General features: G+C 38.5%; 2 protein-coding genes across 11 annotated transcripts in view; one reads left to right on the top strand and one right to left on the bottom strand.

Annotated features, from left to right (window-relative positions):
- The window catches only part of HMBOX1 (homeobox containing 1), a 179,770-nt gene extending 177,561 nt beyond the window's left edge, over positions 1-2,209 (bottom strand). For all 8 annotated transcript variants that reach the window (XM_032855712.1, XM_032855715.1, XM_032855713.1 and 5 more), the window contains exon 1: positions 1,910-2,209. The gene's annotated coding sequence lies outside the window, so the exon portion shown is untranslated. The remainder of the gene's footprint in view (positions 1-1,909) is intronic.
- A 220-nt stretch (positions 2,210-2,429) lies between these two features.
- Positions 2,430-23,912, top strand: part of INTS9 (integrator complex subunit 9) — a 105,425-nt gene continuing 83,942 nt past the window's right edge. For 2 of the 3 annotated variants that reach the window (XM_032855707.1, XM_032855708.1), the window contains exon 1: positions 2,430-2,715. In XM_032855707.1, the coding sequence (XP_032711598.1) occupies positions 2,707-2,715 (9 nt within the window). In that variant the 5' untranslated portion in view covers positions 2,430-2,706. The other variant, XM_032855710.1, reaches the window with a different exon arrangement.

The following is a 23,912-nucleotide window of genomic DNA, read 5'->3' as shown; positions in this document are numbered from 1 at the left end:
CCTTTACTGATAGGTTTGAGAATTGCTAAGTGTGGAGCCATACATGTAAATATCTCAACAGTCAAAAGAGCAATTATGCCAATTCCTTTAGTTATGTAAAGGTCCGTATTACACAAAAAAATTGTCATAGAAGAAGTGCTATTGAAAACCTTCTATTTCAGGCTGAAGAAACTACAAAATATATGGTCTTATTATCCTGGTGTAATGTTACACCTGTGAGAAAAAAGAGATGTTGCAATCCTCTTGCCTTTATAACTCTACTTGAAACTTGAGAAAAAAAATCAGAATTCAAATTTTCCAAACTTGACTTATAAACATAATTCAACTAGATCAAACAACTTAGTTGTGCAATTTTAAAATTAGTTTAATGCAAAGCACTTCAATCCTGATGTAACAATTACCTGTGGCATAAATACAAAGTAGAAACAAATGCAAGTCCTTTTCATCTAATGATGCATTTTATAGTAAAATCACAAAAAGCACAACTATATTAGGACAAAGTAAATAAACAGGTACAGGAGGCATCATGTCCATCTGGGAAAAGAAATGCAGCATGCCAAGAAAGAAAGGACTGAAGGAGGAAAGAGGGAAGGAAGAGAAGAAGGAAGGGAGGGAGGGAAGAGAGGTTTCTATACCTGCAGGATCCCAGAGAAATGAACTAGTCACATCACTCTACCCTATTAGATACATAAGGGTTTTTAAAGCTTCAGGGTAAAAAACAGCAATCACTTTACACTATTCAACTTTGTATAGTATCTTTAATGTCAACTGCCTTCCACCCTTCACTCACCCAATGCTTCCTCACTCTTCCACACCAGCTTCCAGACAAATCCGAGACAGAACAGGGTGGGGTAGAAGAAAAATACAAGCTGCGCCTATCAGCTACTCCCCCCGCCACCAAATAATTTCCAACAGTTTTTCCTAGTACGAAAATAAGTCTCCCTATCTCAAGATACACAACAGTCATCCTGTGTCTTTAGTACACACACAGAGACGCATACCCATGTCAGCACTCCAGACCCCCACCACACGCCCCCGAATCTTAAGTAATGTTTAATGCATTTAACACGAAGACGACGAGATACATCTACCTACTGTTTCGGGGTGAAGGTGGGTGGAGGACTCCTTTCAAAGTAGCCCCAATAGTGTAACCAAAACACGGTTCCGGAATAAAATATTAAGAACACTTTTCCTTTCCCACCTATCTATGGACTTAAGGATGCAAAAATCCATCTCCACACCACCTCATCTCTAAAATTCTTCAACCCGGAGTTTGGGGTGGAGATTTGTCCAGGGGAGGGGGCGGAGGAGGAGAGGAGAAGTGTGAGCGGGCAATGGGACACAAACGAGTTGCTAATCCCAGCTACCCCGGACCACGTCGCCAGCCCAAAGGTCCAGGACCCGGACCTCACGCACGCTTCTCTGCCCAGGCCCAGATAAAAGCTATGACTCCAGCTATCTAACTCCCTATCTATAGACATTTATTCAAGGCTAACATATCACACAAGTACACGTCACACAGTTTAAAACACAGTTATAAACCCCAAACAAACCCTCACACCTCAAATTCACCTCGCAGTTTCCCAAACTCCAAACAGGAGACCCCACCTCCAGGATTCAAACCTTCCGCCCACAGTGGAGGAAAGCAGGAGAAAAGAGTTGGGGAGCAGCCGACGCCTTTCAATTACCGCCCCCCACAAACTGCCCCACCCCACACCCTGCGTCCGGGTTACCCACTCGGAAGCCCCCTGCTTCCTCCCTCCTCTCAATCGGGCCGCTTAAGAGACCCATCCCCAGCCCACTCACTTACTCCCCAAAACCCCTCAAAAAAAAAAAAAAAAAAAAAGTGAAGAGAAAGAAGTGAGGAAAGAGACTTGAGGTAGTCCGGCTTCAAAACCGCTCGACTCACCTCAGAATCCTTGCTGAGTTCTCTCCGCCCGGCACAGCCCCCTCCCCAACGTCCCAGTACGAAGGGCTGAGGCAGGGAGGAGGGGAAAGCGGGAGGGGGAGGGGTGTCTTCCGCGTGGGGCGCCAGTCGGGAGGGGACTGGGGAGGGGTTGAGGCCGGCGCAGGAAGAGGAGAAGGGGGAGGGGAGGCCCGTATCTCCCAGTCTCCCCCTGAAAACCACCCTTGTCTCAATCACATCAGACTGACTGTCTTTGTCTGGCTGACAACCGCCATATTGATATCAACAGCCCCGCTCCCACCTGCTGCCGCCGGGCGGCCCTGGGAGTTGTAGTTCTTGCCTCCCTTGAGTAAAAGCTCGGGACTCGGCATCCGGAGGCCCCTGGGAACTACAGCTCCCGGCAAGTCCCGCGCCCATCCGCCTTCCCACTGGGAGGAGGGGTAAGTGTCTCCAGAGCCCTGGGGACTACACATCCCAGAATACCATGGGTCCCAGGCCCAGCAACGGGACATGATATCATGCTGGGGTGCAGAGGGAGGATGAATTGGCGGCGGGGATGAATTTGAGCTGGCCGAAGGAGGCGTTGGAGAGGAAAGGGACGGAAAAGAAAGAGGACCACAGTTCCCATGATTCATAGAGAAACGACTACATTTCCCATGATGCCCCGGGAAGGGGGCGTAGAGCAGAAGGACTGCATGTCCCGCGATGCTCTCGGCGGGCCGGTGGCCGTGACTGAACCGGAAGACGGTTTTTGCGTTTGAGGAGTGGAGTGTCTGGTACTGAACAACCAAAAGTCCAGTATGAAACTGGTGAGTCTCTGCTCCTAGGTCACAGAGCAAAGGTGATGCCATATCCTTTTGGACTTCTTCGTTTGCACCTTGGGAAGGGAAGTAGAAAGTGGGTGGGCCAAGGAAAGCTGCTGTTGTTGGGGAGGTTTGAATCTTAGCCCCCATCCCCAGCTGCCTGGAGATCTTATCGATCCATTGACGGGTCCCTTTGGTTAGATAAAACGTTGACTCTGTCGCATTTCTTCTCCGAACTAAGGTTGGGCCTTAATGAGCTAGGATTGACTTCTCAGCTGCCACGTGAGTGTTGAAACAGGTTAACTTCTTTTCCGTGCTATTAGCACTTGGTCAGCGTTTCTCCCTACCGTTGTTGAGGCGGCTTTTGTTAGACCTGAGCGGAGAGTAGAAAATATTGGGCAGAGGGTAATCACTTATTAAATTTTGTACTATAGAATCCTAACTGCCCTAGGACTTCAGAGAAGGACGAAGTCAGGGTAAGACTTTGGAGGATTTGAGTCTTAAACACTACATACAGTGGGCTGAGAGGGAAGTGTTAAGGCATTCCACCCTAGGGACTGCATGAGCCAAGGTTAGAGGGAACAGTATCTGGAGAAGTCTTTCATCACAAAACCCAAACACTTTGCTTATAGAAAAGTTTCTCAGACCTTTATTTTGGGCCGTTTTGCTTGTGCATAGGTCTAACTAGTTTCTTCTACCTGTATAGAATTAATAATAGCATTAATTAGGAGGTGAGAGATACTCTTTCTCAGCCTTTTAAAATTAATGTTCCTGCAGCCAAGTATGTCAAGCTTTCCTTTCTGTGATTTTTATACAAAAACAAAAGGTTTGTTTTCTTATTTGAACATACTTTTCCGCTTACATTCTCTCTCTCTGTCTCTCTCCAGATATGTACTCTGCATAGTGTTAGCGGTTGTTTTTTTTTTTAAAGAAGTCAGAGAAAGTATTAAAGAAGATTAAACTCCAACACTGCTGTCATTTAAGGCTGCCCTTAGGTAGGGAGAAGGGCACACAGATCAGTAAACTCTGACTGCAATTTGTTCCTGGGCCCGAGTGTGAAACATTTAAGAATGCAGAATTGAAAGTCACTGCCTTGCCCTATAGAAGCGTGCAATTTAATGAAGATAGAAAAGAAAGCCAAAATAATAATTCATTGCAATTTATGGTAAAATAAAAACGTGTTCAGCGTTTGGGGAATTGAGAGGATAATGGATGGGGAAGAGGTGGAAGACAGCTTCCTGGAAAGCACTCTAAACTGATAAGAAAGAGGAGTAGGCCAGGGCCTTCCATGAAGAGGGTTCACATTACAGGTGGGAAAGAGTTTGCAAGTGTGAAGCAGTTTTTTCCATAATAATGCATTTGGTTGAGAGTCTCAGAGAGCCAGGATTTACTTTATATATACTTTGGTTTCCTCATAATATCCTTCTGCTTAATATATTTACAGATGTGAAAACATGGAAGGAAAAAGTAGAAACTTGATTTTTTCCTTTAAGAACCAAAATATGCCTCCTAGGAAGAGGAAGTGTTCTATCTGTAGTCCCTCCCTCTTTACTTTCAATCCATGTGTTACATATTAAAACTAATTTGGTAGTTAGATGATCTTGTAGGATCTCTGCAGAATTACCATCAACATAGCAAAGTGCTTTGAAAAATATTGATGCTCACTTAGATGTCTTGTGTGTGGCAAGCCTGATAAAGTTGAAATAAATTGTCCCATAACCTGAAATTTTTAATTTTGTGTACTGCGTCAGGAATATGTAGAAATAAACCATGCTTTACATTTATTTCATGAAACACAGAAATACATTTTATTGAGCACATTGTTTTGAGATTATGACTTCCCAGAATACCTTCCCCACGCTCAGTCTAGGACCACATCTTTTTGCTTGATTCTTCCTCTGTTCTTGAACAAGTCTCTTTCTCTCCAGTCCCACTAATACTGCTTTTGTACTGGCTTTTTTCATGGGATACTTGGAATTCAACAATACTTTCTGAATGATCTCCCTGTGTTCAATCTTAACCCCATCCAGTCTATTTACTCTACATCTCAGAAGTTGTTTTAAATTGCAGAGTTCCATAAAACCCCTCAGTAACTTCCTTTGCCCTTAGGATAAAGCCCTATAATTCTTTTTTTTTTTTTTAAGATTTTGTTTATTTATTTGACAGAGAGAGAGAGAGAGATCACAAGTAGGCAGAGAGAGAGGCAGAGAGAGAGGAAGGGAAGCAGGCTCCCCGCCTAGCAGAGAGCCCAGTGTGGGGCTCGATTCCAGGACCCTGGGATCATGACCTGAACCGAAGGCAGAGGCTTTAACCCACCGAGCCACCCAGGTGCCCCAAAGCCCTATAATTCTTAACTTGGCTTGCAAAATATGGCGTGCCTTCCTCTCTAGGCTCATACTTAGCCCTCACCTCCCTTGCTTCCCTGGTTCCAATTATATTGCACATCTTCTAGTTCCTTCAGCTCACCATGCTTTTGCCTCTGGGACTTTAAGTGTGTTGCTTTGCCTACAATGCTTTGTTGCCTGCCTTATTTCTTCATGTATCTCAGGTCTCTGTTTAATACTTCTTCAGGGTTTCCTTGAATTGGTTGCCCCCATTATCTGCTTCCATGGCACATTTTCTTTTTGTAGCACTGGTAATTAATTATTGGTTTTATGTCTGTCCTCCTTCATATATTCCCAGGGCCTGACACATAGTATGATGCCTCTGAATCGTTGTTGAATAAATAATCTCTGAAGGATTATCAAATCCTGTGACTAATGATAAGAAAAGATTAAGGAGTTTATTTAAATCATGACAATAAGCAATATCCGTTGGAGTAAAAATAATAATAATAATTACTACCTTTTGTGGAGCCATTATTGTGTGCCATGTGCTGTACTAGGTACAGTGCAGTGTGTCACACTTACTCCTTTGCTCTAGGTGTTAGTATTCCCATTTTACAGATAAAAAGTCTGAGCCTCAGGAAAGCGAAGTGGCTCACAGTTACACGGATGAAAAGTAGTAGAACCAAGATCTGAATCCAAGATTCCTTCCTTAAGACTCTTGCTTAATGAGGACCAGGATTCCAGCACCTTGCCAAGTACCTGGCATATGTTATCTCTTAATGAAAGGAAGCTAGAGAGTGCATACTGGGAGAGTTTATTCCAGGCTATTTTTAAAATTAGCTTTAAATGTGAGCTTGATTAAATTAAGATCTTTAAAAAATATTATTGGTAAAAAATTAAAGTTTGGAAACTTCCTTGATATTATAAAGGGCTCCATATCAGACCATACCAACTGAGTTGAGTGCCCAGGTTAGTTTTTATACTACCCAATTTAACCTCTGTAATCCCATTTATAGTTCTCTAACTTTACATATGATTCTCTTGGTGGCTTTCCATACACCCAAGGAAAGACCACGGCTGTATTTATAAAATATTCCTTGGATATCTCCATGGAAAAATACCAACTCAAGGGGCGCCTGGGTGGCTCAGTGGGTTAAAGCCTCTACCTTTGACTCAGGTCATGATCTCAGGTCCTGGGATCAAGCCACATCAGGCTCTCTGTTCAGTGAGGAGCCTGCTTCCCTTCCTCTCTCTCTGCTTGCCTCTCTACCTATAAAAAAAAAAAAAAAGAAAGAAAAAAGAAAAATACCAACTCAAACGATTTTAATTACTGTCTAATATTACGCAGTATTCAGCAGTTTTTTTAACTGTAGAAAGTATATTGGCACCTTCAGTTAACCAGAATCATTTTTAAAGAACAGGAAAATTAGAAGATTAGAAGAAAATTATATTTTAGAGCCTGTTCTGTTAGTATAAATTAAGCCTACCTGGGTATACCCTGGTGGCCAATTCAGGAAAGGATAGAAACTAGAATTCATCAGGGTCCTTAGCAAAACATTGTGGGGAGAAAAAAACAAACAAACTGAATACGTTGACAAATTGAGTTTGAAACATGAATTTAGTCATTCAAGTAGATATAAAGTGAATAAGATAGTAAGAAGCAGTTCAAGAATGTAGCATGTGTCACACTTTCTATGGATCCAGAGATAGAATTTTCTAGTTTATTAAGTCAATAAAGATTTATTATGCAACCACAGTACACCCTTGGCATTCAAAGTTTTAATACTTTCCATTTTAATTCTTATGTTTGACCCCAAAGATTGATGACAGGAAATTATGATTTTGCTGAGACACAAATTTGAATATGACTTTAAGATAGTGATAATCTGGGCACCTGGGTGGCTCAGTCAGGTAAGTGTCTGTCTTCAGCTCAGGTCATGATCATGGGGTCCCTGGATCAAGCCAGGAGTCATGTTCCTTCTCAGCAGGGAGTCTTCTCCTTCTTTACCCCCCCCCACCCGATCATGCTCTGTCTCTCTCTCTCAAATAAATAAACAAAACTTCGAAAAAAAGAAATTAGTGATAATCCTTAGTGAATGAACCTGATTGCCTCAGAATCCATGGCTCTCTGTAGTTATTGTTGCTCTTTTGTTACAGTTCAGAAAGAAAGGTCATTTAAATGCTTGTTCTGCTATACTTTTTGAATTTGATGGAGGAAATTGTATGCTGTAGTTGTATTTACAAAATTTACAGGAAGGCCAGGAGATATTCTTCGGTGATCTCTGCCCCTTTATACAAAGAGCTGTTTTGTTACTACTGGCTTTTTGGGGAAGGCTTAAACTTTTAACACACCATTTCTCCAGGAAAACAGATGGAGTAAAGAATTTGTCCTCCACTATTCCCAGTGGACGACAAATAAAACACGAAGTGGAATTGTAGGTGATCTAGAAGATCTTTGTTTGCAAGGGGCAAATTCTGCCCCAAGGTCAATTTAACAAATCATTAGAAAGGGGTGTGTTTTTTCCTCACCTGGGATCCGAGAGTGATAGATTATTTCGGTCATTTACAGAATTGCAGAATGCTTTTGGCTTCTTAGAACTTGGATCAAGAATAGAAAATCTCTTGCTATAAATTGCAACATTCACAATTTTACCAGTGCTTATTAATTCAGCTGTTATGGTGCAGTTGTTAAAACGTCAACCTGATTTCACGATCTTTTCTTTTTCTCTTTGCTGGTTGATTAGAGTGCCCTCGTGTGTCTTTACGATGTAATATCATATCAAGCTTCCGAAAGGTCATGTTTTATCACAACCCCAGTATGATAGGTTTTTTTCCTTTCTTTCCTCAAACTTAAAAGCAATGTGTAACAAGACCAAATCACATACTTTATTCAGCTGTGCTCTGAGATAAAAATGGATAAATTTACTTTGGGGCCTTTCAAAGTCATAATTGTTGTTCCTCTGAAGATTAACTCTTTTATACTTAAGGTGAAAAAAAATTATACCAATAATAGATTTTTTTCAGCAATAATAGTTGAATTGAAAAAAATATATATGACTCACAACATAAGCATGACAGCATTAGTATTGCATGTAACTGCAGTAGCACATCTACTTTGTGCCTGGTTTGCTTTGAGCACTCAAATGCCACTGTTACTGGCTCTGATGATTAGCAAAGTGTACTTGACATACCAGGGCCAAGAGTGTAGCATGGCATGGAAATCAGTAAAACCCAACATTCCATATGGAAAACTTGCTCCTGGCTCACTAAATACCAAAAGAGGTCCAGGCATACACGGCCCCTTAAATCTCCATCATTATTCATTTATTCATTCAGCAGCTCTTCCTGACCACCCATCTCCTCTGTGCTTGCTCAGGGTACTGGGTGTATTGCAGGGAACAAAATAGATTTACTCCTTGCCTTTATGGAAAGTAATGTCTAGTGGGCTTACTGTGCAATTCAAACAATACTACAATGAACTTCTAATGTAAAGGTATCATCGGGCACTGGCTCACCTATTTTTTTAATGTAATGGTCAAACAATGCATTTAATTGTATCCAAGAATATGCCTTCTTAAAATTTTAGCAGTTATGGCCGACTTGCCCACTAGTTTACCATTGTACCAGTAGTGTATGAGAATGCATTTCCTCCCCCTTGCCAACAATGCCATCTGTTTCTTTACTCTTACTATGTGTCTTACTAATGCAACTTTCTTCTCTCATCAATTCTCACACCCTCTTGTCTCTTAAACTTCAGGCATATTTAGTAAAATCCTTACAGTAGTGATATATGGTTGTGGGAAAATGTACCAGAAAGGGGAACACATTTCTTCATTTTATAAAAAAAATATCGTGTCATAAGAATCTTTAAAAGGAATTTTTTAAATAGTCTGGTGTTACTTTGAAAATGCTGATGCATGGGTGTAGTAATTAAGATGGCAGTATTGTGGGATCAAAGGGATTGGAGAGGCAGCCAGGCCAAGTGTGCATAAATGACAGAGGAGATCCCCCAGAAAGAGGATGATCTGTGGGGTGAAGCTAGAACTTGATATATCAGGAAGGGCTGAGGAAAAGGTAGATGCCAGAATTTGCATAGATCATGAAAAAAGGCAAGACTGCAAACTAAAAGGATGAAGGGGAATAAGAAAGACTGTAAGGAGAAACAAGTCAGTTTGCAAACCCCAAGGCACTCAGTGATCAAGTCTAAGAACTGTGTGGTAGGAACTTTACTATGAGAAAAACGGGAAGTTTCAGTTGTCCCCGATTGACTATATATCTGAAGGAAATGCCTTGAAGGTCTCAAACATTTAAAATTTATTGAAAGCACAACTGAATGAACTTTAGCTCTCTCAAGGATATATAATCAGATAGATGATGTTCAAGAAAGTGATTTTTTAATAGGAATTGCAAAATGAAAACTCTTTTTGCCCTTAAGGTACAGTTTATTTTTCATCACTCATGTTTATGAAGGGGGGGGGAGATAAATAGTAAAAGGTCTTGCATAATCCGTTCCTCAGATATTTATGGCCTAAGCAGAGATTGTCTTTTTCTAAACACAATATTTCTGCATTTTTCTATTTCAGTAAAATAGAGGGAGGCATAATTAGATGTTCTAATTTAATAAGTCTTCCTTCCCATATGTTTTTCCAGCATGTGGGAATATGAGTAAACAAGCAGTAATATTAATAATGTAGAAGATATTATTATTGTGACCATTACCTTTTCTTTCTTTACATTTTAAAAGCAGCTTTATTGAGGTGTAATTTACATGCCACCAAATTCAGACATTTAAAGGGTACTATGCCATGACTTTTAGTAAATTTACACAGTTGTGCAACAATCACTGCAATCCAGTTTTAGAATATTTCCATCACTCTGAAAAGATCCCTTGTGCCCATTAGCAGTCAACCCCCATTACGACCTCCAGTCTCAGGCAACTTCTTATCTATTTCTGTCTTGTAGATTTGTCCTTTCTTGTCATTTCATATAAATTAACTACTACAATATGCAGTCTCTTATGTTGGACTTCTTGCTCTTAGTATGTTTTTGAGGTTCCCTCATGTTGTAGCATAACTTAATAAAATTCCACTATATGAGTATACCACATTTTGTTTATCTAGTACCATTTGGTAGACATTTGGATTGTTTTCACTTTGGGGCTAGCATTGTGTGTAAGGTTTCCATTTCTACTATCTACATGATTTCATTTCTTTTTCTTGCATGATTGCACTAGCAGAACCTCTAGTACAATGCTGACTTGAAGTGGTGTGAGCAGACATCCTTGTCAGTCTTTTTTCCCAGTTCCCAGTATGAATGGGAAAAGCATTTAGTCTTTCAGTAGCGAATATGATGTGAGCCGTAGGTTTTTTGTAGATACCCTTAACCAAGTTGAGGATGGTCTCTTCTAATCTTAGTTTGTTGAGCATTTTTAATTGGTCTTGGATTTTATCAAATACTTTTCAGTGGGGTATCAAGATGATCATATAGTTTTTGTCCTGTATCATATTAATATGGTGTATTACCTTGGTTGAATGTTGAAATTTTTTTAAAGATTTTTTATTTATTTATTTGACAGAGAGGCAGGCATGGGGGCGGCTGTGGGGGGTGGGGAGGAAGCAGGCTTCCTGCTGAGCAGAGAGGGGGCTTAATCCCAGAACTCTGGGATCCTGACCTGAGCTGAAGGAAGAGGCTTAACCCACTGAGCCACCAAGGAACCCCAAATGTTGAATGTTAAGTCAATCTTACATTCCAAGTGTAATTCTCACTTGATCATGATGTATAGTCCTGTATACATATTGCCAGAATTGGTTTGCTAATACTTTGTTGAAGTATTAGCATATATATATGCTAATATATATATTAGCTGCATATATATTCACATGCTGCATATATATTCACAAGTGATACTGTTCTGTAGTTTTCTTGTAATGTCTCTGGCTTTGGTATCAGAGTAATATTGTACTCATAGAATGAGTTGAGAAATGTTCGCACCTCCTCTGTATTCTGGAATGGTGCTCAAAGAATTGATACCATTTCTTTAAATGTGTGATAGAATTCACCAATGAAGCCATTTGGGCCTGGGCTTTTCTTTGTGGGCAGATTTTTAATTGACTAATTCACTTTCTTTATTTGCTATGGGTCTTTTCAGATTTTCTGTTTGTGCATTACATTTTTTAGAAATTGAAGTAAAATATACACAACATAAGATTAACTCTTTTAACCATTTTTAAGTAGAGTTCAGTGGCATTAAGTACATCCACATGGTTGAGTCACCATCACCATCCATGTGCAGACATCACTTAAAGCATAATAATTTCAGAGTTTATCCATGTTGTAGCATGTGTCAAAATTTGCTTCTTTTTTAAGGCTGAATAATATTCCATCAAACGTGTATACCACATTTTGTTAATCCATTCATATGTGTATGGACCCTTGCATCATTTCTGCCTTTTTGCTATTATGAATAAAGTTGCTTTGAACATGGGTGTACAAATACCTGTTCAGATTTCTGCTTCGAAATCTTTGGGATATTTATCCAGGAATCGAATCGCTGGATGATATGGTAGTTCTTCATTTAACTTTTTGAGGAATGAACATTCTGTTTTTCACAGTACGTGCACCTGCACCATTTTATATTCCCAGTAGCAGTACACAACGGTTCTGATTTCTCCACATCTTCACCACTTGCCAATATTTGTCATTTTTTCTGTTTGTTTTGCTAATAGCCATCCTAATGGGTGTGAACTAGTATCTCACTGTGATTTTCATTACATTTCCCTAATGCTTAGTGATGTTGAGCACCTCTTTTTTAATTTTTTAGTTAGGTAATACATGTACATTGTTTAATAGTTTAAAAAAAAGAAACTGTACAAGTTTAAGGGGAAAAAAAGTGAAGAGATCTGCTCCTCTCTTTATTTTCCTCCCCAAGAGCAATCTCAGTTATCAGTTTCTGTGTACCCTTCAGAGATACTCTATGGATATATATTTATGTAATTTCCATCCCTTTTTTATTTTTTACATATATGGTGAGATCCTACCCACACTGGTTTTGTGAATTCCTTTTTCTTTTTTAAGTTAGAAATGTATCTTACCTATCATTTTATATCAATATCTAGAACTGGCTCATTTTATAAAACACTACATACTCCTAATGAATCAGAGTCTGCATTTAATAAGATCTTGGATCCTTTGTTTTCACAGTTCTTTTGTTGTAGAAAATGAAATATTTCCAATGCTCCTTTCAGATAGTTTTTAAAATATTTCTAACAGACACTTTGTATTTTCATTGTCGAAAGAGTTTAGAAATATAGTTGTTAGGCTGGAAGATAAAGTTCTGCTGCCCCCACCTACACCCCTCAGGACGATTTTGAAAATCATTCATTATTAGAGTTTAGGGCATGGTTTTTTTACTAATATAAAACATAACATATGAAATTAACGTCAACATATCTCAAAAATATGTTCATACCATTGCTAGAAAATAAATGAGTTGCACAGTGTTTTGTTGTTTAGATATGCCATAATTTATCTGGCCATACCTTCATCGATAAGCATTACATTGTTTCCAGTCTCTTATAGTTAGAAATCATGTTACATGATAATCTCCTTTGTGTGCACCTCTGGAATTGTATTTGTAGGAAACATTTCTAGGTGAAATGGATGGTTCAAAGAGTGTGTGCGTATTTTATTTCATTTTATTGCCAAATACCTCCGTAGAAACTTATCTGATTACACTGTCTCTAGCAGCATATTTCAGTGTACCACTACAATGTTACCATCAAATAGTCCTGTTTTTTTCTCACTGACAAGTGAAGAAATGGTCTGTCATTATACTTTTTAAAATGTTTTTCTCCTCTGCGTTAAGATGTAGGACATCTTTTCATGTGTCTACAAAAACATCTCTATTTCTATTTTCAACTCTTTTATCCCACTCGATATATTTTACAGTAATACATTTTATTTTTTGTAGTTTTTAGAGTGTATTTTAATATCTTTTAAGATTTTATTTATTTATTTGAGAGAGAGAGCAAGCAAGTACAAGCTGGGTGAAGGGCTGAGGGAGAAGCAGGCTCCCCACTGAGCAGGAAACCCAATGTGGGACTCTATCACGAGACCGCGGTATCATGACTTGAGCCCAAGGCAGATGCTTAACCAACTGAGACTCTCAAGTGCCCAAGAGTGTATTTTAATATCTTGTAGTACTTGTTCCCACTCATTGCTCTCTACTTTAGAATTTTCCAGACTGCTCTCAAACATTTATTTTTTTCATATAAAATTTAGAATGTTAGGTGTTCTATAAAATTGAGAATTATTAGTTCCTAGTAAAATCATTCTCATATTTTTATTGGAATCAGGCTAAATTTATAAAATGTAAGGAGAGAATTGTCTTATTTCTTTCAACATATCATTCTGTCTAAAGAACAAATGTCTTTACGCTTAAATCCTTTTATAAACATTATCTTTTTTATTGTTACTGTAATTGAAATATTTTCCTATGTAGTTTACATATAAAAAGGGTATTTCTTTTTTTATATTCTATGGCCCCTTGTTGAATTCTTCATTTTACTTTTTAGTATTTTTTTCCAGTTAATTCTCGTGGGTTTTCCTGGCGTATAACTTTGCAGATAGTCTTTTAAATCTCGTTTTTTTCTGTAGTACAATTACATTGGCTTATATTTGCAAGATAGTTTGGAGTAGGAGTGGTGGTGGTAGACAGTTCTGTTCTATTTCTGACATAAACGGACATGCTGCTTTAACTCAATATGTCACTGTTATATCAATTTTTAGTTTGAAATTTTTGTGTATTTTAATTTACATTCTATAGCTTACTGTTTTCTTGCTCCAGAATTTTCTAGTCACTAATAAAGTGAGATTCTTTCATATCAACCAACAGTAAGTTATTTTTTAAGGGGAAGATCTATTTGTATTGTACTGTTTTGTTTGTCCTAGGCAGTTAATTATATCTTGCAGTCCATTTCCAGACTTTTGAGAAAACAATGGTTTTTATAACTTAAAGTCTTGAGTGGTGTATAGCAGATTCACAGAAGTAAAAGACTTCTGTGACCTTAAGAGAAAATTGCAGGGTTTCCTTGGAAAACAGAACAGCCAGAAATAGTTTGTCTCTCTGTACTTAAGAGACAGGCCTGATAAAGGCTAGAAATATAAACAAATTGGTCTGTTAAAATAAACATAATTACCACACCAAAAAAAAAAAAAAAAGTAAAAACAAAAAAAAGGGTTCAGAGCCCTAGGCAAGTGTTTGTTTATTTTAAGCTGTATTTGATTCAAACTATGTAGATCCAATAGGAAGAAAATGTTGATAAACAGCTATGAGATAGTTAAAATTAACAGATAAGAGAAGCAATAACAAAAATCCTTTATTTGGCTGTATGATCCAACAAATGTTATTAAATGCCTATGTCATACAAAACCTCCTTGATGCCATAAGACATACTAAAGATAAATAAGACAGAGCCTATTATTATCAGTAACTGACTATTTAACAAGCTCTGTATGTATATGTGACTGACTATATGCAGTTTTAGCAATAGACTGATAAGGGCAGTAGTGGGGTATGTAAGTTTAGGATTATGAAAGATGTTTTCCAACCAGAAAGTCAGAGTTGCCTGCAGAAGTAAAATTTGAGTTGGCTTTGAAAAGTATGTTGGCTGACAAATATGTCAGAGGCAGAGTTTTGTGTCACTGCCACTGGGGTCAAGGGTGGAATTGCTGGGGGTTGTCAGGAATGACAGAAAGGTAGATTGAAGCCACAGTGGTGACTGAATATGAGACTCAGTGGTTTGGACAGTAGCAAATAAGGATATTTGAAAAACATATATTTCAAGGGAGTTTGGGAGATTTAAAGATTGACTTTTCTTTTTTTTAAGATTTTTTTTTTTTTAACGACTTTATTTACTTATTTGTCAGAGAAAGAGAGCACACGAGCGCACAAACGCGGGGGAGCGGCAGGCAGAGGGAGAAGCAGGTTCCCCAATGAGCAAGGAGCTGGTTGTGGGACTTGATTCCAGGACCCTGGTCTAACAAACTGAGCCGAAGGCAGGCACTCAACTGGCTGAGGCCACCCAGGCATCCTTAAAACTTTACTTTAAAGTAAGAACGTTTAAATACCTGGAGCCTTTAAATTTATCCCTTCGGAAATCTAGAACAAAGGAGTTGGAGGAACTGTATTTAACACACTTAAAAAGAACTTTGGAATGTGAAATCAAAAAGTATGATTCACTGCAGTTACAGAAAATATTTTGAAAACTGAAATATAATCAGAACAAGAAGCATTAGGGAGTTTAGCAAATGCATCAAAGCAAATGCAAAGTCAGAATTTACCCTACTTAGGATAAGATTTTTCTAAGCACTTTATAGAGGGCCTTATAAGCCATAACCAAACTCATAGATAGATCAGAAGATGAAAGGGGTCCAGAGAATTTGTGGGACCAGTTGACAGGTACCGTATAAGAACAATACCCAGACAGGAAGAAAGGAAAGAACAGAGACAGACAGTGAATTCTTTGACATTCCCCTTTATTTAGAAAAATCTGGGCGACGGTCCCTTTCCTGCAGAACTGATAAATGCATAGAATATTCTTGGTTACATCGACAACTTGCATATAGATAGATCACTAGAAAGTGTGATACCATCCTTAGATTTTTTTTTTTCATGTAATTTTCATACAGTTAAAGTAGCATAAATTTCAAGTGTGCATATAGCTCGATCAATTTTTATCTATTACACTTCCATGATGTTCTTGTTTGTGTCTGGCTTTAATTCAACAAGTTGTTAACCTGAAAGTTTTGAAGGATGTCAACTGTTGACTTAAGTGTTGGCTAACCTATGTCACCCATGTATGAAGAGCAACTTCCTAGAGGACTGGCAGATTGCCTGTGAGATTACCATCTCTTTGTAGGGTTCTAGAAGGGACCCTGAGAAATTCAGCCTGGTAAAACCTATTTCTGGTCTTGGCAAGCTGCTGCCGTTCAGTGGGAGACTGTCGGGCAAACACAACATGGTTTCTTTTAAAAAAGAAATCAATCTGACTGAACTATCAGAGTTCTGTAAAGGGACTAAATCTTGTTCCTTTAATTCACTCGAATTTTTGAAATGCTTTTCTCAAAAATATCATAGAATCAATAATACTCACAAAAATTTTTTTCAGAATATAATTGAAAGCTATAAAGAAGGAAAGAAAAATTACCTGTCATCTCACTACCTAGAATAATTACTGTTTAACATTTTGGTATGTAATCTGCTCTGCTGGATGTGTGCAATGATCTTGTATATCAGTAACTCTGAAGTTAAAAATCTGTTAGGAGTAGATTCCACTGAGTGATAGGAAGCCTAAAGTAACCGAGGTTTAGGTAGAGTTGGTGTTTGTTTCTCTCTTATGTAAATGAAGTTTGAGGTTAAATAGTCTAGGGCTGATAGGGCAGGCAGTTCCATGATCCTTAAAGACCCAAATTCTCCCTACTGGCTTATCGCCCCAGCACCTTCAATATGTGGCTTACTCTTAGTGATCCAGTATGACTTTACCAGCTAAGGCCATCAGGTCCTTTTTCCAGCGAGGCAGAAGGGGGAAGGAGCAAAGAAAGGATGCCCCTTCCCTTTGTTAGTTTCTCAGATTTGCATACACTCCTTTGAGCTATCTTTTTGGCCAGGACCCAAATTGCTATATCTAGTTGCAAGAGCTACTGGGAAATAGTCTTTATTCCAGGTGACTATAATTCCAGCTGACATTTGGAGTTCTATAAAAGGACAGAGGGGGATACAGATAATGAGACAACTGTCTCTGTCACAAGCCTTTCCATTTTAAATATTTGTATTGTTCTTGTGGGGTATTTTTATAGTATTACGTTATTGTGGTTTTATTCTGCTTCTTGAACATTTTGGTTTCCATCCCCTAACTGTCCTGCATAATGCTGAAGAGAACATAGTTTTATTTACTTTTTTTGAACCCATCTGGTTTTTTGCTTGGTGTAAGTAAATTCCTTAGGTAGAATTGTGAGGTCAAGGACTGTACATGTGCATTTTAAATTTTGACTCAAGATTGCTTTTCAGAAGTTCTTTCATTTTCATCTACCAGGAGTAACAGAGTTTCCCTTTCCCCACATCCTGATGATTAGTTTCTTCAGGTGAGTGTTTGGACAGACCATTTCCTCACAGTGTAGTTTTAATCTGCACTTCTATTATTTCTATTTCTTGTAGAAGGTTGCTTTTGTTTTTTGGTGTTTTGTCATTTGGGTATTTTTCAGGGGCCCTTTTTACAAAGTACCTGTTTGTGGTTTTCCCCTGTTTTTCTGTTGGCATCTTTGTCTTTTTCTTACTCAGTTATTAGAGTTCTTTATATATTAAGGATATCAGTTCTTCATCTTGATTTTATAAATAGTTTTTGCCAGTGTATCTTTTTTTGCCTTGTTTTAGAGTAGTTCAGCCATACCGCCCCAAAGGTTTTAGTATAAATAAACAAATCTATCGTGATTTTCTTTTCAGATCATGGCTTTAAGATGGAACTTAAAAGTCCCTTTCTACACCAGGATTATATCAAATATTTCCCTAAAGTTTTAGAATTTCTCTGCTAGGATTCCATACAAACTTTTTAAAGACATGTTTTATCAACCACAACAAATAGAAAATCAAAATCAGATTACTTCCTCTGATAAATATGGTCTCCCTGATGCCATTTTTGTAGTATCAGTATTAATTAATAAAATAGCTGCCGCTTCTGTTCTTTCCCAGGGACCCAGGTGGTACGGGCAAGAGAAAACTCTTTCCTTTACCCTGACTCCTGACATGTTAACTGTGTGACTAGTAGGAAATTTTTTGGTTGAAAAGCCTTTTCTAGACCCCAAAACTAATTGCTGATAGCCTGGTTTTTGTCCACACATAAATGCTCATGAAGAACCCAGCATGAAGTGCTCAATAAATGGTAGCTATTTTTAGAAACTTCTTCACTTAATAAAAAGCGGTTTGTAAATCCATTTCCTTGAAAATCTGAAGTGATTGAAAGGGGCTTTTCCCCAATCCACCCAGAAACATACTCATGTAAAGGTTGAGTTAGGAATATTCTTCTCTGTGCTGATATGCATTATTTTTGGCACCTTCTGCCTAAGTAGAACAGTTTTGTTGACATTGAAAGTCTGTTCAAGGGGTGCTTGGATGGCTCATTCAGTTAGAAGTTCGACTCTTGGTTTCAGTTCAGGTCGTGATATCAGGGTTGTGAGATGGAGCCCTGCATGGGAGAGCCCTGCTCTCCCCCTCTCTCCCCATTCTCTCTCTGATAAATAAATCAAAAAAAAAAAAAAAAAAGAAATAAAGAGGAAAAGAAAAAGAAAAGAAAGTCTATTCCGTTAAGTAACACCTCTTCCCAGTTATCTACACAAATGCCCAGGAAACTCCCTTGTGGCCTTGGTATCTGTTCTCTCTCCTTAATAGTTGACTCTGACATCCACATTTGTCTGGGCATTGAACCTTGAACCAGTTCATTATGTGTGATTTTTTTTTTTTTAAGATTTTATTTATTTATTTGACAGGCAGAGATCACAGAAGCAGGCAGAGAGAGAGGAGGAAGCAGGCTCTCTGCTGAGCAGAGAGCCCGATGCGGGGCTCGATCCCAGAACCCTGGGATCATGACCTGAGCTGAAGGCAGAGGCTTTAACCCACTGAGCCACCCAGGTGCCCCCATTATGTGTGATTTGAGGGGGAGAAAAAGTGCACAGCTTTTTTAATAAGACTAGAATAAACTCCTCTAACTTACTCTTGAATTAATGTTAAACTAATAAGTCTCCTTGTTGATATTGATCTTAGCCACTTACTAGTATACCATTTTGATAACCATTTTTCTTTTTTCTTGCTCATTGTCACTGCTGCAGATTTTCAACAATTGGTATAAATTCCATTGCCCTTAAATTGCCTCTACTTTTACATAATTCATCCTGTAAATAATACCATTACCATATCTCTTTCTCCTTTTAGAGATATCTTTACCTTCATCCATCATAATCATATATTGCTTTTTACTAGCACTTTTATCACTCTTGCTGCTTTTGTTCTTAGAGGACTTACTGGATTAATAGTGTTCATTAAACACCTGAAAACCAGTCACAAAACAAACACTATAGAACGAAACCAGCTCATAGGCCTGTCATATATGATCTTTAATGCAATATATTTTTGGTGGTGGTGGAGCACAGCTTTTACTCTGAAGTGTCGATATGTACATAGTTGGTTTTCATGAAAGATTAGGTTAGAGAGGCGCCTGGGTGGCTCAGTTGGCTGAGTGTCCAACTCTTGGTTTTGGCTCAGGTCCTGGGATTGAGCCCCCGCATGGGGCTAAACAGGGAGTCTACTTGAGATTCTCTCTTCCTCTCCCTCCCCCCACACCCTTCTAAATAAATAAATGAATCTTTGAAAGATTAGGTTAGAGTAGTACTTATTATTTTAATTTATTATTATCCTTAGCTATTTCTATCCTTATCTTTGCCTCCTATATTCCTTATTTCCTTTCCTCCAAATGCTATCATCCCTTCGCTCTCAACCTCTTCTAAAACTCTGTTGCATTAAAGAGGGCAAGTGAGGTAATGAGCACTGAGTGTTACATGCAACTAATGAATCTCTGAACTCTACCTCTGAAACTAATAATACACTCTATGTTAATTTTTTCAAGATTATTTATTTATTTATTTATTTGACAGAGAGAGAGAGAGAGAGAGAGAGAGAGATCACAAGTAGGCAGAGAGGCAGGCAGAAAGAGAAGGGAAAGCAGGCTCCCTGCTGAGCAGAGAGCCCGATGCAGGGCTTGATCCCAGGACCCTGAGACCATGACCTGAGCGGAAGGCAGAGGCTTAACCTACTGAGCTGCCCAGGCGCCCCTATACTGTATGTTAATTAAACAAAAAACTTTGTTGCAAATAGAAACTTCTATGGTAATTACTCTGTATTCCAAAAGAAAAAAAAAATTCTGATCAAAAAAAAAAAGCCTGGTCAAACTCTGGTTTTAAAAAGAACTCAAGAGGGGTGCCTGGGTCGCTTAGTTGGTTAAGCATCTACCTTTGGCTCAGGTCATGATTCTGGGGTCCTGGGATCAAGCCCTACCTCGGGTTCCCTGCTCAGCGGGGACCCTGCTTCTCCCTCTACCTCTGCTGCTCCTCCTGCTTATGTTCTCTCTCTGTCTCTTTCTCCCACTCTCTGTCAAATAAGTAAATAAAATCTTTAAAAAAAAAAAAAAAAAAACAAAAACAAGAGTATCTCAAGTCAAAAGTGAAAGTTGCGGTATGGTCAACCACCCTCTCCCCTTCAGTAACCAGTTTTACCAGCATGTTATGTGCTTTCAGTCTTTTTTTTTTTTTTAATTACATATATATAGATCTACATAAATGAGGTCATATGCATAGCTCTGTGAACTTTTTTCCATCAGCTCTAATTACTTTTTAACATATTTAAAAAGTTCTGGTTCCAGACAGCTGGTGATGTTTGTTCCCAAGCCAACCCCTACCTATTTTCCGACTCCCATCTTTAATATTTACTGCCAACATTCCCACCCTTTCTGAACTTATGTTGGGCTATTTGCGTTTTTATGACCACTCTTTGCTTCTTTACTCATTTGCATGGAGAGCCAAGTCAGGGAAGAGGATGAGCATGAAGGAGCAGCCGTAAGTGTCAGTTACCCAACTGAGTGGTTTTTTTTAGCCACTCTCCAGCCAGACAGTGGCTTCACTGTGTTCACCATGCATGCTGCAGATACTCTGCTCAAATGGAAAATTATCCCTTCATCCAGCTGTGTAGTCAGCTTGACAGTGAGTATGATTGGCACATTTAACAGCTCTCCTGCAAGATAAAATCAAGATATAAAGTGAGAGAAAGTGAAAGATTACCACGTAGAATTGAGATGTATTTATAGAAGTCTCTGAGTGTTGGAGGGCCTGGCCCAAAATTCTTAGCAGGGGTGATAGTTCCAAATTAGGCAAATGTGGCTCAGTGGAAGCCAGTTTAACTCAGGATGGTGTGGTTTAAGGCAGAGTTTCTCAATAGAGTATGCTCTCCTCTTTCCCTTCCACACTAAGAATCTTACACATTCTATTGGGGCATGGAATATCTCCTGGTGAGCTATGGTATGGATGGCAACAAACGCATGTATGTATACTCAGAGGTGTTGGTACAGAGAAAAGTTCACAAGCCCTGTAAGGGCTAAGTTTTTTATTTTTAAAAGAGATATTTGGACTAGATGATCTTAGAATTCCTTCCAGCTTATAAATCATATAATGTCTTACATTTTCAGAAAGTCAGTTGTAAGACCACAGTGGCATAAACACATCTCAATGAAAGGTTATACAAAAGACCAAGGAGTTTTGGTCAACCCAGTGAAATGATGGAATGATGAGAAGCAACATTTTTGTGTTAAGAAGTTGGAGGAGCGCCTAGGTGGCTCAGTCAGTTAAGCAGCTGCCTTCAGCTTGGGTCATGATCCCAGGGTCCTGGGATGGAACCCCGCATCGGGCTCCCTGCTTCTCCCTCTCCCTCTGTCTGTTGCTCTGCCTACTTGTATTCTCTGTCTCTATCAAATAAGTAAATAAAATCTTTAAAAAGAGAGAAAGGTTAGAAATAATCTAGTTAAGTTTCCTCATTTGCCAGGTGAAGAAATTTGAGACCCAAAGAATTTAGGGATTTGTTTGGACTAATAACAAATTAGAGGCAGTTAGAACTAATACTTTATGCCTAGAACTAATGCTTTATATTGGATGCTGTGGTACACAGCACAGCAGTAAAATCTAACTCTGATTTTTTTTTTAAGCTAAAAATAAATTTCTACTTTGGAAAACAGTTTGGTAGTTTCTTATAAACATATGTAGCCCAGTAATGTCACTCCTAAGTATTTACTGAAGAGAATTGAAATCATACCTCCTACAAAAACCTGTACTGAATGTCTATAACTGCTTTTTTATATTCAGCAAAAACTGGAACAACAACCCAAATGTCTGTCAGTTTGTGAATGGATAAGCAAATTCTGGTACCTCTGTGCATTGGAATACTTCTTAGCAATGAAAGGAATGAACTATTAGTAGCAACAAAAAGGATGACTCTCAGAAACATTATGCTCATAATATATGAGATTTCTAATTTCTCCGCATCCTTGCCAGCACTTGTCAGTCTTGAATTTTGACCCTTCTACTAAGAGTATAGTGGTATCATATTGTGGTTTTAATTTGTATTTCTCTAAGGACTAATGTTTAGCATCTTTTCACTTGAATATATTTGAAGTTGTAAGAATTCTACCTTCTAGTTCTTTATGAGATAGGTGTTTTGCAAATATATTCTACCAGGCTGAGTTTTCTTCCATTTTCTGAAGAATATCTTTTGAAGAACGGTTTGTCTAATCTAAGAAATTTTTTTTTTTAAGATTTTTTTTATTTGTTTATTTGACAGAGAGAGACACAGCGAGAGAGGGAGCACAAGCAGGGGGAACGGGAGAGGGAGAAGCAGGCTTCCCGCCGAACAGGGAGCCCGATGTGGGGCTCGATTCCACGACCCTGGGATCATGACCTGAGCCAAAGGCATCTGCTTAACAACGGAGCCACCCAGGTGTCACTAATCTAAGAAATTTTTGCCTAACTTGAAGCACAGAGATTTTCCTCTGTTTTTCTAGATTAGCCCTGTCTGGAACAGTATCCACCAGCTGCATATGGCTTTTTGTTATGTATCTATGTATGTACGTATTTTTGTTCATATGGCTTTTGAACACAGTGTTACTAGTGTGACTAAGGAAGTGAATTTAATTTTTTTTAAAGATTTTATTTATTTGAGAGAGAGAGAGAACGGGGAAGGGACAGAGGGAGAAGCAGAGTCCCCGCTGAACAGGGAGCCCAATGCAGGGCTCGATCCCAGGACCCTGGGATTGTGACCTGAGCCCAAGGCAGATGCTCAACCGACTGAGCCACCCAGGTGCCCCAAGAACTGAATTTTAAATCTTAAATCCCATTTTATTTTATTTTATTTTGAAGATTCTGGTTTTTATTGAGAGAGCATGCAGGCACACGAGCCAGGGAAGGGGCAGAGAAAGGATGAGAGAGAATCTCAAGCAGGCTTTCTGCTGAGCACAGAGCCCGTAGCAGGGCTCCATCTCAGGACCCTGAGACCATGACCTGAGCTGGAACCAGAGTCGGACGTGTAACTGACTGAGCCACCCAGGTGCCCCAAATGGTATTTTATTTTAATTAAACTTTAAAAGTTGATACTTGATTCAGTTATTGAGAAAATTTTTAATGTGTTTGGAAGAACTTGGGCATGTGGATCTACTTTTTTAACTAAGTATTATGCAATCTAAATGCATATGATGTATTTCAGATGAAAATTTAACCTCTGAATTGAAATATTCTGCAAGTATAGCATCCATACTAGGTTTTAAAGACTTAGTACCATGATATAATAGAAAAATCTCATTAATATTTTTATATCAATTATATAGTAAAATGAAAATTCAGAGATATTTGAGTTAATGAAATATATTACTAAAATTAATTTCACCTGTTCCTTTTACTATTTTAATTTAGTTCCTAGAAAATTAAAAATTATGTATGTGGCATGCATTGTATTTCTATTGCATGTACTTTCAGAGGTTTTATTGTTTTAGCTCTTGCATTTAGTTCTATAACCCATTTCAAGTTCAAAGGCCACTTTAACCCATGTTATGATTTTTATGGAAGCTAAGAGTATGATGAACAGAAAGCTGAGAAAAGGAATTAAGTTTTTTAAAAATTTGTAGATTTTGTCATTAGGAAATGCCACATTTTAAAAATGTTAAAATATACCAGGGTACTTCTCAGGGATATAGAAATGACAGTGTCAGTAGCTTAATCAACTAGTTAAATGTTTTG

Source organism: Lontra canadensis, unplaced genomic scaffold (genome assembly GCF_010015895.1).
Source record: "Lontra canadensis isolate GAN:19392208 unplaced genomic scaffold, GSC_riverotter_1.0 scaffold10, whole genome shotgun sequence".
Classification (NCBI taxonomy): Eukaryota; Metazoa; Chordata; class Mammalia; order Carnivora; family Mustelidae; genus Lontra; species Lontra canadensis.
This window is presented reverse-complemented; position numbering and strand designations above follow the sequence as displayed.